This window comes from Barbus barbus, assembly GCF_936440315.1.
Source record: "Barbus barbus genome assembly, chromosome: 30".
In the NCBI taxonomy this organism is placed as follows: Eukaryota; Metazoa; Chordata; class Actinopteri; order Cypriniformes; family Cyprinidae; genus Barbus; species Barbus barbus.
The window spans coordinates 25607643-25621570 of NC_136758.1; the positions used below are offsets into that span (position 1 = coordinate 25607643).

Sequence of the window (13928 nt, forward strand, 5' to 3'; positions counted from 1 at the left end):
TTCAGGAAATGTAAATCTAGTTCTTTTTATAAACACTGTCTGTCTTTCCTCTAAGCATCCGTCCTGTTGTACATCAGTCATCATGTCTCGGGTTTGTTCTGGTTTTCAGGTCGTATTCCAGACAGTCTCAGAAACTGTGTCAACAAAGAGTTTTTTGTGACTACGGCGCCGTGGGGGGTGATGGAGCAGCAGGTACATCCAGAGCTCAACGGCGGAGCCTACAGGTGACAAAAGAGAGTTTAAACATGAACAGAACGCCATCTGTTATTTCATACATCAGCTCATTCACCACACTAACCCTTATTCTATCCATCCCTGAGTTTGTTACCATCTCAAACACCCTCTTTTCTAGGACTGACAATCTAGAACTGCTTCTTATTTAAAACTGGACCCAAAAGATTCCTAATGTATTCGGTTCTGTTAATCTTTCAGTCCTAAAAATAATTTGAATATAATTAACCGTTTTTAAAATCATTTTCTTAAGTAATTTATTTTTAATTATAATTAATATTTTTAATTTATTCATTTTAATTAGTGCTGTCAAACGATTAATCGCATCCGAAATAAGTTTTTGTTTACATAATATATATGTGTGTACTGTATATATTTATTATGTATATTTAAATACACACACATACAGTATATATTGTGAAAATATTTACATGTATATATTTATATTTGTATTATTTATATTACATATAAATCTATAAACATTACATATTTTTCTTAAATATATACATGCATGTGTTTGTATTTATATAGACTTAACAAATATACACAGTACACACACATATATTATGTAAACAAAAAAACTTGTTTAGGATGCGATTAATCGCGATTAATCGTTTGACAGCACTAATTATATTAATATTTTTAGTTTGATTAATTTTACATATATTTTTTAAATATCTTAGTATTCTTAATACTAAAACAGTATATAGTAATATCATGTGATATTAATATAGAAATAATTTTTCGTTTTTTTTGTTTTCAGTATAAATCTAACATAATTTAGTGAAATGCATGGGCTTAAAACAAGAAAAATGATTTGCCAGTGAGACGCATTCTGACAGTTATGTAGTAAATGGAATAATACTAAATAGTAATAGTTGGAAAAATGGTATAAAAAAATACATTTTTATTAAATAATAAATATTATTTTAATTATAGTATTTTCTAAAATATTTTCTTAAATAATATGATAATAAATATTAAGAGTAAAAGTGTAATAAATGTTTTTATTAAATCAATAGCATTTTAATGATAGATTTGACTAAAATAGCATAGTTAATAGTATAATAATAAAGGGTAATAGTAAATAATAGTTTATTTAATGGTATGATAAATATAACATTTTAATTAATAATAAATGGTGTTGATAAAAAAATCTTGACTATGTTACAAAAATACAGATTTGTTTTTTTTGTCATATAAAAAATCGATTAAATTGTTGATAAACCTGGAAAATCAAATGAAATCTGAATCAAAACTAGAATGAATCCCTGTTCTTTTCCCCACTGGACTGAAGATCGTTCCTTCCTCGCTGTGAGATGAAATACTTAACAAATTAATTGATTCTACTTTATGAGCAGCCAAGCAGTACAGCGGCTGTGTTCAGCTATGCAAACACTCTTCATTAGCTCATCCCTGTGTAGTGAGTGATATCCCTCCGGATCACCATATGCAAATAGACTCAAACGAGACCGCTGTCTGTCCCTGTGGCACACATAAATTAACTTCCACAGAATCACCTCTAGATTTACCCGCTATGACCCTTCTGAACATTTCCCTGAACTAACACCTCATTTATATGCATTTAACTCTCCAACCCACACACACACACACACACACACAAACCAGCCCGATTGTGTTGCTCCGTCTGATTGCTTCTCTCGCTCAGCAGAGTGGCCCAGCCGCTACCAGCCGTTTCTCCTGGCGGCCTGCAAGACAAAATGTATACCTAAACAATGACAGGTAACTACTTACAGCGTGCTGAGACACAGAGCTCAAGACACTGTCCAAATAGATCTCAAAGACACTTGATGATCAAAACAGTGATGTCTGAACCATCAAGGATAGCCTCACTTTGATTTGTCACCTTTTATTTCGACATTTCTCATTCTCATAGAACATGCAAATATTATGCAATGCCTGCTAATTGGTTTCTCATTCATTTTAAATTTACATAATATTTGTTACCTTGTGTATTTAGCTGTTGTTTGCATTTGTTGGGTTCACTGTCACTTTTTTTTGAGAATTTGAGAAATTATTTGAGAATTCAGTAAATAAACCTGATGAATTAAGAAATCAATAAAGGAATACATGATAATAATGTGAACGTAATGAGTATCCATTAATTTTAATTTTTTGAAATGTAGATTTTTTTTTTTTTAGAAGTAATCAGTTTCTACATTGATATGTTGATTTATTTGTTATATTTAACATGCTTAATTAGGAAAAAAATTCTTATAATTTTTTAAAATCTGTTTATAGACGACACTTTTGATGTTTAAATTCTTTGATTTTCAAATGTAGCCATTTAAGATAAATAAAATGGATACATTTAAGGCTCTTCTGCTCAAAAAATACAGTGAAAACAGTAATATTGTTAAAATAACTGTTTTCTATTTTATTCTATTTTAAAATATAATTTATTTCTGTGATCAAAGCTGAATTTCCAGCATCATTACTCCAGTCTTCCGTGTCACATGATCCTTCAGAAATCATTCTAATATGCAGATTTGCTGCTCAAGAAACATTTATTGTTTTTATCAATGTTGAGAACAGTTATGCTAATAGTAATTTTATAGAAGTCATTATACCTTTTTTTGAAGATCATTTGATGAATTTTTTTTAATAACGTTATAAAGGTTTTTGTCACTTTTGATCAATCTAATGCCTCCCTGCTGAATCAAAATATAAATTTCTTTAAAAAAAAATCTTACTGGCCCCAAGCTTTTGAGCAGTAGAGAATATATAGCAGTGATTTTGTTTTTGTCTGCAAAATTAATTTTAAGCATTAAAGCAGAAGTCTAGAGAGCAAACTATTTTTTTTAAAAGAAACCCGTGAAACATTTCAATCAAATGTGGCCAAACTTTTGGTAAAGTATAAATTAAAAAAATGTTTCTCAGCCAAAGTGACGCTTTTGAGTCTGTAATCATGTGGTAAAGGGCGGAGCACAAAGGGGGCGACCTCATTATACCTCTCTTTCCTCTGTATTTTCCCAGGTTTCCTCCTGGTGCGGTGGGTGTGTCTCCTGGTGGAATGGGTGGACAAATAGAGGGCATGATGCCCGGCGGGGTGCCCGGGGCCCACCCCCTGCTGCCGGGCACCCAACCCAGCCTCGCCCCGTCCCCCACCCAACTCCTCAAACACAACGACCATAGAGAACACCTCGCCAAGTCATAACCACCTGACCGCTGACCGACAGTCATTCAGCAAAACTGCAAATCAAAGAGACTAAGAGACAGTGAACAGGTGAACAAGCAATCAGCTGCCGCTAGCTGCACCGGAGACATGCTTCACGGACGTCTCTCCACGTCTTGTTTTCAGTTTTAGTGTTTTTCCATTCATTTCAGTTTAAACCCAGGTTGTTTCTGTTGTTCTTGTGAGGGGAGGACATCATTTCCACCTGTTTTTGAAACGGGTGGGCGGTGCTTTCTTTGTTGGGGGCGTGGCATGACATAAAGGCCACCCCTCTTTCCTCGTGCACGACTTACAAAGTTCGAAACGTTGACGGTTATCAGATGCCATCCACTTGTCTTCTTCCTCTTCGCCTTGTTTGGGCCCCTAAACAAAACTCATAACAGTTTCTTTCTTTACATTCACAGAATTAGTGCTTGTCTTTGTTTGAATGTTAAAAGTGCTTGATAATGAAAAATATATATATACAGTCTATCTATTAAGAGAACAGAGAGGTAAAGGCTGTTCTTGGGCAAAAATGAAGATTAATTATTAGCTTTTTTCCAACATTTTGCATAGCTGACCTCTTGTTTACAGAATTGCACAAACTCAACAAGCACCAGCTCAGAAACAAATCCTCTTTAAGACCCAAGAGCACACAGTTTTACTGGTATATCCATTCGTTTCGGTTCAAAATGAGTTTGCGTCAGGTTTTAAGATGTCAGTTTCCAAAATCTTCAATTTGGATTTGAGCGAACGTCACCGTGAGGGACATAATTTTGATTTTGTGTTTGATTTCCAAAAAAAAAAAAAAGGTGGCAGCTTACACAGAAAAGGGACTGGAGTGAAAAACCGCCCCTGTCTCAGGAAGAACATTTACCGGTTACTCCAAACACACGACAGCCCCGTCTAAATACTCGCTCCTTCCCGTCAGCCTACCCGAGGTATTTTTATAGCTCTGACATCCAGTGCGTTTTTGGTGTTGAATGTATGGCAGTTAAATTAGATTTGTATTGTCTAGTTTAATGTTTTTGTAACCATACTTTCCTGTGATCCTCTCCCGGTTCCTTTTCATTTTGGGTTCTTTGTGTGGAAGCGCACTGTTCGGAGCTCATTGTGTTGTTTATATGCAATATTCTGAGGTCCTCGGCCAACTCCAGTCAGGTTGGTTCTGGAACTGTAGGTTTGGTTTTTAGTGTGAGTATTTGTATTTGTTTATTGTACCGAGGTGAACATTTAGCATACAGTACAGTTCAAATAAAAAATACCATTCTGACTTTCTATACTGTGCTTGTGTGTTTGTCTTGCTTTACACACACATTTATGAAGGTCTGACAGGATTTGCAGTATGCAATGACCTTCAGATGACCCCTGCATGCGTCTGCACGCCACAAGGAGTCGCTGTGGATCTAGGTTTAAAGGTTTTTTATGCACTGATAATGTTCACTCATTTATGTGCATACTTTTGGTAAAATAATAATAAGAGAGAAACTAGTCTTTTACAAAAAATAAAAAAGGGAACATTAAATAAAAAAAAAAAAATATTAAACAAATGACGCATTTTGGGGGGTTTCAAGATGACTAAAAATATATATATTTATGAGAATATATTTTAATTATTTATTTGTGTATGTATGTGTGTTTTAAGGCTAGTTTCTGTCTGTCTTTACCAAAAAAACAACAACATATCATTGCATTAGATACAAAATGTCAAAGCCAGCGGCATCTGCAAAGACATAATTTCAGAGCTTCTCTCTAAATAATTTGTCAACTTTGAACAATTATTTATAAATCATTGATAACTTAATAAATGTATTCCTGTAGTGTCATTATATATTGACATTCTGAGCATGTGACAATTGGCTTTTTGGGGTCATTGTCATATTTACACCCCCATTTATTAATTTTAAGTTATTTCTGGTTACATCATTAAAATGCTATATTATTCACTGTTATACAATTTAAAAAAAAACTAATTTTAAATTAAGTTAAATTATGCCATTAAAAGTTTATTTTTAAATTACTGTACTCCATCAAAACATACAATATAGCTGAGTAAATTATTTAAAATAAATTGTTTGACTATATTTAACATTCTGATATAATTTGACAATAAAATGTTCATGTTTTGTGTGTTCTAAAAATTTAGCCTATTCCTTTTTCAATATTGAGATATTATATTGTTTACCCGATATGCCTGTGTTTTGTCCTCGCTTGCTTTCACCCCAGTATTTGCTCAGTGCTGATATTGTGGGGTGTGGTGTTCAGATATAACAGGACTTTGGACACTGGCATTGTTCTATGCATCTTAGTAGATCAATGCTGTCATAGTTTGAATACTTCACATGAACAGACAGATGCCAGACAGTGTTTTAGTGCTACAGTGAATGTCATGAAACTAAATCTGTTCTTGGATAGAGCACTGGCCATGCGAGGTGCATCACCATCTGCTAAAATCCTTGTGAACATAATGGAAAGCTAGAGTATTCCCAGATGCCAGTTTGACCAATACAATGGCAGAATGCAATGCAATGCAATGCAAAAAAAAGTAAACCCAAAGCATACGTTTATATAGGATCACATATTAACTATTGCAAAACAAATTACAATTTTTCAAATGCATATATCATGCAATAATTCAGCAACATTATTTTTCAACTTGCAAAATTAAATGAAATTAAGAGTTACAGAGAATTAAAGAGAAAATCTGTGACTACTAAATATAGATCAATAATATGTGACCATAACATAGGTTGTGTGTGTGTGTGTGTATATAAAAAGTCTAAAAACACTAGCTTTTCTAATCTTTTTGTATTCTATCTATTTGTTTTCTTTTTATTTATTTTACAATTAACAAAATTAACAAAATTCCTTTTCTATGCTATCTGTTTTCTTATTATATAATTAAAAAAAAAAACTTGCTACCTATACTGTGTTAAGATAATTTACTTGTTATAGCACTTGCATATAAGCCTATACATATTTCGCTTTTTTCCTCAGAATATCACCTTTTTAATAAATAAGAGAGATTTGAGCTCTTTTGGGTTCGCATTGAATGACCTTTGTATTCTGGCTCCTCCCACTTCCGCTTCACAGGTGAGTCGTGCGTGACGTCATCAAGCATGAAGGGAGGAAACTGCGTTTGGTTGCCAAGTTTTCCCCTCTAAACTGGAATCAAATTCACGGAGACAGATATGTGTGATTTCGGTAAGACGGTCATTTATTTCTTTTTAATGCAGGTGCGAGAGTTATACAGTTTAACTCAAGCCTCGACAATCAGCTGTGTGTTCTCGTGAAGTGCAAATCTGTTACATTGTTTACATTTTCCTCATTTCTATTCACTGTAGAAAATAATATTTACCAGCTGAATAAACCTTTAGGAACAATATTTTACATTAAATTCTGCTAATGCAGATTTGTAGGAAAATGGGATTTGCGTCACAGGTATATTTCATACACAACTATAAATGTTATAAAACAGTTGATATGTATTACAAGTCCATTTTCTATTGAGGTAGCACGTAAAATGTTTCACTGGAGATCATAGCAAAACTGCTTAACGTTTAGCTTGTTCTGAGAAAGAAAACTATTTTTTAGGTGTGACTTTTAAGTCTACTGTATGAAGTTATGCTATATTCTAGACAAGCAGAAGGGCCCTGGGCGGCTGATGAAGAAAGGACTGACCCTCATTGTCATCGGTCATGTTAATTTCATCCTGAGTGCCATTGTCCATGGCAGCGTGTTACGCCATGTATCCAAACCCAGCAATGAGATCACAACAGAATATACTGCATCAAACATCATCTCCGTCACCTCAGGACTGCTGGTGAGTGGTTGTGCTTCTGTATATTTTCCTCATGTGTCATCTGTGGCTCCTAAATGATGCCGATTCAACTCATGCATGTAGGCAGGCCTAATCTCCAGTTCTGAGAATATTGACTCAGAAAGGGCCTGGTCACATGTCTGTGAATGTAAATCAAAGAATTTGCTACTACTTTGGGTGTGCTGCGTTACCCAGTATAGGAAAGGAATATTTCACACAAATATGAAAATCTGCACAAATTTTACTCGCCCTCAGGTCATCCATGATGTAGATTCTTCATCGGAGAAGATTTGGGGAAATGTAGCATTACATCACATGCTCACCAATGAATCCTCTGCAGTGAATGGGTGCCGTCAGAATGAGAGTCCAAACAGCTGATAAAAGCATAACAATAATCCATCATAGTCCATCAATTACCATCTTATGAAGGCCAAAAGCTGTGTGTTTGTAACAAACAAATCCATCAAGGCGTTGTAACTTCAAATACCACTCACATGAAAATCCACTGACCTATTTGATTAGAACTGTTTTCGCTTGTGAACAGTGCTTGATATATGCATATTTCTCTCCTGATTCAGATGAGATCATCTTTTTTTACTCGAGAAAGCAATATTATGGATGGAGAACTCGTTTAAAGTAAAAAATGTGTTAATGATCTATTTGTTTATTATCAATATGCAGCTTTTTGCTTTACAAGACATTAATTGATGTACTGGAGTCGTGTGGATTGCTTGTGAATTATTGTGATGTTTTTATCAGCTGTTTGGAGAGGACTCTCGTTCTGACGGCACCCATTCACTGCAGAGGATTTAAATTTCTCCAAATCTATTCTGATTAAGAAACATCTTGGATGGCCTGAGGGTGAATAAATTCTCAACATTTTTTTATTTTTTGGCAAACTGTTGCTTAGCTGTTTAGAAAATGACTTCTAAAACCTTTCACACGTATTTAACACACTGACCTAGTTCCTGAGTTATTTTAACATTTCCCACAGAATAAGAAAAATCTCAAACCTAATCATGTTAACATGTTTTTCTCAGAGCATTGCAAGTGGAATTGTTGCAATATTGGTGTCAAGGAATATTACCAACTTGAAACTGGTAAGTAGGCCTTATTTAGGGTGAATATGTTCTCTTTTTGAGATGAGTATGAAAGTATGAAAACAAAGCCAAAACCTGGACATTTTGGATGATTTAGTAATCCCAGCAAGGGCATGTCTGGGGAAAAAGAGGACGTATAGTCACACTTTCTTATCAACATTATTGTTCTGTATACCAATGCAAAAATACCATAAACTACCACATTCTTTCCCTGTAGTGTTTAACACAGCTCTGTTCTTCTGCTTCCTGTAGCACATTGGTCTGTTAGTGAGTTCCTTTCTGAACGCCTTTCTCTCGCTGGCGTGTTTAGTGGGGCTGATTTTGGCGATCAGTTTGACCATTTCAGCTGACGGAAGCACGCTCATGAAAGGATGTAATTCCACTAACATGCCGGTGAATGCACGATCTCTGGTCATCGTCAGCTGTCCTTTCGATGCCACCCGCATCTATGTGAGTCACTCTATTGAAATGCATGTGGTGTTTTTGAAATAAATTAAATATAAATGAACGAGTTTGAACTTTCATCTTGTGTGTGAAGACTGAACTGCTTTTTCTCCTCCAGGACACAACTCTTGCCCTGTGGTTCACCTGTTCTGCATTCACTGCACTTGAGGCTGGACTGTCTGTGTGGTGCTTCATTGTGGGTCTCCAGTTAAGAGGCATCGGACCCTGCGCTCAAAACTACATCAGAGAGCAGGTACATCTCTCAATATTCATGCAGACAGCTCAACTGAAGGAACCTGCTGTTTAAAACCATAGTAATTTTCACAGGGATTTTTCATGAACCTCTAACAGATTATGTAAATGATTTGGCAGCGTTCTGAGCTCTTCACATATACATTTATGCATTATGCAAGGAGTTGCTCACTCAGAAATGAAAATTTACTCACCCTCAGACCATCCAAGGTATAGATGAGTTTGTTTCCTCATGGGAACTGATTTGGAGAAATTTAGCATTCCATCACTTGCTCACCAGTGGGTCCTCTGCAGTGAATGGGTGCCGTCAGAATGATGGACTGAAGTGGTGTGGATTACTGTGATGTTTTTATCAGCTGTTTGGACTCTCATTCTGATGGCACCCATTCACTGCAGAGCATCCATTTCGTGAGCAAGTGATAATATGCTACATTTCTCCCAATCTGTTCTGATGAAGAAGCAAACTCATCTACACCTTATATGCAATTTTAGGTGTTTTGTTCATTTTAGGGTGAACTATGCCTTTAAGGCAGGATAAAGCATTTATCCAAAACAACTTGCATTGCATTCAGAGTATACATTTATCAGTTCAAAACAGCCAATGTGATTCTAAGGGTCAGAGTAAATCTGTAATTAGAAGTGATAAGTGATTTAAAGTTATAATATGGCCTCTTTTTACTCAATGTTTTTTTTTTTATTTCGTAACAGCTGGAAGAGGAGGCACTGGCATCAGGATCAAAGATGGACCAAGACCACACGACTCAAGGAGTGCGTCTCATTGCACATCACTCTGCCAGCGCTTAGAGAGACAGTCCCAAGGTTAAGGTGGAATTTTAATTAAATGCGGTGTAATGAAACAGATCATAATAATAGTTTGCATTCATACTGAGTTACATTATGAATTTATATTAATTAATGATGGTAGATGATTTGAACCACTGAGGTTGTGATACAGACTTTGTCAGTGGAACTCCAATCAGATGGATTGTTTTCAGTCCACACATGCAGACTGTATTTAAGATGAAAACATCGTTATATCCATTATGTTGTTTTCTGAAACTGTATCTGGAGTTATGTTTCGTGGTTCTTGTTTACATTGAAAAACCCAACTTGTGCATAATTTAAAAATTAAGATGATTTTTCTAAAGTGACTATTTGTATTCTTTTTTTTATATGAGATGTTATTGTGCTTGTGATGTGAAATGTACCAAAAATAGTTAGTTAACTTTAAAGCAGCAGTTTTAATAGCTAATGTGCCACAGACTGAGCTCTCAATAGCCGGTAGTCATTCAGATATTCCAGGATGCAGTATAGAGAGTGTGCCAGAGCGCCGTGAGACGTGTTAATATGAGTTGGATTTAATAATGCAGAGAAAATCTCACATTCACAGATAATCCAGTATGATTAAAGACATTAAATATTGACATAGTGATGTGCCTGACACGGTCAAAGCAAAGGGATTTCCCTCTACATGATGCATTATAGTTAATTTCAAAAGACTGTGTTTGTGTGTTTAGAGAACTGTAATTTTGTTTCATTCCTGACAGATTATTCCTTCATCTCATGTTGTTATTAGTGTGCATTATATTTGAATAAATATATAATAATCTAAAAATAGATTTCAGAATCGTTTCTCAATGTAAATGTGCTCCATGATTAATAATTGTTTATATAAGCCTGTGAATGTTTTCAGTATGCAGATACAGTAATTTCGCTTTATGTAACCAAGAAAAAAAAAATACATTTTGTATATTTTAATGATTTTAATAGTCTTATGAACAATTATCTAAAATGCAGTTACCTTTAGCATAAAATCTCAATTCAAACTAATTATTTGACCCTCTGTAGTGGATGAAGAACATTTTCTTAAGAATGACTTTGACTGACGCTTTATTAGATTGGAAAAACACTGTGATCTCATGTTGGTCCTGTTTAATTCCATGTAAGTTGATGTTTTGTCCTCAGTGTTATAATAAAGCTGACCTCATTCACTTCACTGCACCTGTTGGATTGCTGGACATCTGTTCACTCGGAGCCTCAGAGACAAAAACCTAGTTATCTACGGACTAAAGTCAAGGGAAAAGCTAAAGTCAATTTATTGATGATTCAGTGATGTCATCATCCAGTTCAGCTGTCTTCCAATAGTGTCTGTGCAATCAGTCAAGCGTTTCCAAAGGTGACAATTCAACCAGTTTGTCAGAGACTTTTTCATCAGGTTGTTCTTCATTGTTGAAACAGGTAGGTTTGAACCAACACATTTCTGGATTTATTCTCGTGCATCATTTAATGTTTAATAGCATGTGCAAATATCTTGTGTATAATCCATACCAAATGCCTGCCGCCAAAATTCAGTCCGGCTTCTGTAGTCATCCAGAAACTGATCTATCCTGTAAAAATGTGTTTTATTGGTATAGCTTAGAAGTAATCTCTTTATCCTGACATTCATAAATGGATTTTAATCTTGTGTGGATGTACTTTAAAGTGTCCACAGCTAAACTGAAACTGGTAATATATACTCAAGACTTTAATCATTTTATTAAATGATTGATTCTGTTTGAATTGTTGTACATGTGTGCAGTTACAATAGCACTGCTTCATCAAATGAGTCTCTGTGAGAAGAGAGGGTGGTGAAGGAGGAGGAGGATGTTTACACACGTAAAACAGCATCTCCAGAACCCAGCTGTGTGTCTATGAAGAGTGACGCATTCATGATAAACCCTCTTTATCTCAGTGCTGGAACAGTGACCTCTGACCCTGAGTGAGTTTACATGTGATTTAACTTCTAGAGTGAGACATTACGAAAAGATATTTAGAATCTTTGGTAGTTGGTTAAGCTAGTTTTATTTGTGTAGTGCTTTTTGCAATATATAATATTTCAAAGCACCTTTACAGAGGAAAACTGGATTGACAAGCCAAAGTTCAGTAAAAATTCAGCACAACACTGGAATACATGCAGCTATGAGAATTGCTTTTCTTTTAACAGACTGCGAAGTTACATCTCCTAAGTTAACAGGTGCTGAATTCACAATTGTAAGATTGGTATGTTAGTACACCTGAAAATTTCAACAGAAACTTTATCTTCAACAGGCTAACACATCAATCCACAAATGCATGCAATGTTTTTTTTTTTTTGCTAACAATTCTCAAATACCCAGAAGTGTGAGTGATTTAATACACAAATAAATACTAAACTGTTTGTATACGGCTTCCTCAAGATGTCTGTCTGAAGTCCCAAGAAAGCATGTCATTTAGTTTAAATAAGTTTTCAAACAATTTGATGCCAGGGAGGCCTTTCTAAAATATAGGCAGCTATGTATTTTAAAACTAAAATATACTTTGTGAGATTAGACCGAAACCATGAATGAAACCATTTTAAAATATTATCTTGAAAAATATTATTGTAATTAAAAATAATTATTAATATTTCAAAATTATTTGTATAGCACTTTTATATAGCCCTGTAGCAGCTATTATATATGTCTAAAGAATTGTAGTCTGTCTACAATTGTATGTGTTCTTGGATTACAATGTAATGATCCAGTCACCCTGACATTTTATTCCCACCATTATTCCTGATGGATGGCTTCAGGAGTATTTAGTAGTATGCAAGCAAAATGAATAATGGTGCTCATTTACACTATAGCTAGGCCAGAGCTCATGCAAACGGTCAATATCTGTATGATAACCATAATAGCAACTACAGACATGTTTTTTTCTGAAAGTTGTCTGTTAAACTAACCCTTCTGTCTAATTGTGAGATCCAAATTAGATGTTAGAGTTTATGTGCTGCAAAAATTTGTAATTGTTTTTCTGAATTGTAATGCTTTTGTACAGTCACAGTTTTTCTGTTCATCTCACTGTTTGTGCAGAGTGAAGAAAGATGATGTGATCACATCAGTGACGCCCCGTCTGACCTGCACTAACTCTGATTGTCAGACCCTCATCAGACAGAGAGTCAAATACCAACACAAAATCAGCATGAAGAACAAGTATGAGAGATTATTTGAAGAAATCAGACTAGAAGGGAACAGAACTTTTCTGAACAGGATCTACACACAGCTTTACATCATAGAAGGAGAGAGTGAAGGATGGATATTCTCGTAGATTCGCAAAATTGAAGTTGAGCCACTGATGTCACATGGACTGTTTTACCGATGTCCTTACTACATTTCCTGGGAACATTGCAGCTGCATTGCTGTCTATGGAAGGATCAAAGAGCTCTCAGATTTGATCAAAAATATCTTTACTTTGTGTTCCGAAGATAAACGAAAGTCTTACAGGTTTGAAACAACACAAGGGTGAATAATTAATGACAGAATTTTCATTTTGGGGTGAACTAACCCTTTAAATGTGACTTAGATGAAGATTAGATCACATTTTTTAATAATGAAGAAATCCAGTTTTTAAGGGTTCACAAACATATTCTTGCCACTATATCTAACTAATGTGGTTTCATTACCAGTCAATATTCAGAGTTCACCTCCTGATGAAAAAATTTAATGTTAATCATATGATTAATGTGATCAATACCATGTTCAGAACACAAATATTTAACCCACCATCTCCTCTTTATTAGACATATTTCATCCTTTGTTATAGACTTGATGGCTGTAATCTCACTGATCAGTGCTGTGAAAGTTTGTCTTCGTCTCTACAATCACTAAACTCCTCACTGAGAGAGCTGGATCTGAGTAAGAATGACCTGCAGGATTCAGGTGTGAAGCTGCTCTCTGATGGACTGAAGAGTTCACACTGTCGACTCAACATACTGAGGTAAGAACTGAACTAAGATACTGGGGTAACACATTTAAAGGTGCACTTCTATATAAAAATGAAGATTACAAAAAAGCAGAATTAAAAGAATCTGAACCTTCCTGAGTATGAATCAGTTTAAGATGATCTCCAG

General features: G+C 35.0%; 2 protein-coding genes across 3 annotated transcripts in view; both read left to right on the forward strand.

Moving 5' to 3' along the window:
• Positions 1–3391, forward strand: part of LOC306850181 (C-terminal-binding protein 2) — a gene marked incomplete at its 5' end in the record, with an annotated part of 46351 nt that extends 42960 nt beyond the window's left edge. For both annotated transcript variants that reach the window (XM_079385672.1, XM_079385671.1), the window contains 3 exons: positions 110–224; positions 1904–1974; positions 3229–3391. In XM_079385672.1, the coding sequence (XP_079241798.1) occupies positions 110–224; positions 1904–1964 (176 nt within the window). In that variant the 3' untranslated portion in view covers positions 1965–1974; positions 3229–3391. The remainder of the gene's footprint in view (positions 1–109; positions 225–1903; positions 1975–3228) is intronic.
• A 3099-nt stretch (positions 3392–6490) lies between these two features.
• LOC306850259 (keratinocyte-associated protein 3-like) lies at positions 6491–11022 on the forward strand. The gene is made up of 6 exons (XM_079385782.1): positions 6491–6610; positions 7045–7229; positions 8267–8326; positions 8579–8776; positions 8889–9023; positions 9731–11022. The coding sequence occupies exons 1-6, from the start codon at positions 6598–6600 to the stop codon at positions 9824–9826; spliced, it is 687 nt and encodes a 228-aa protein (XP_079241908.1). The 5' UTR covers positions 6491–6597; the 3' UTR covers positions 9827–11022.
• Positions 11023–13928: the final 2906 nt, after the last annotated feature.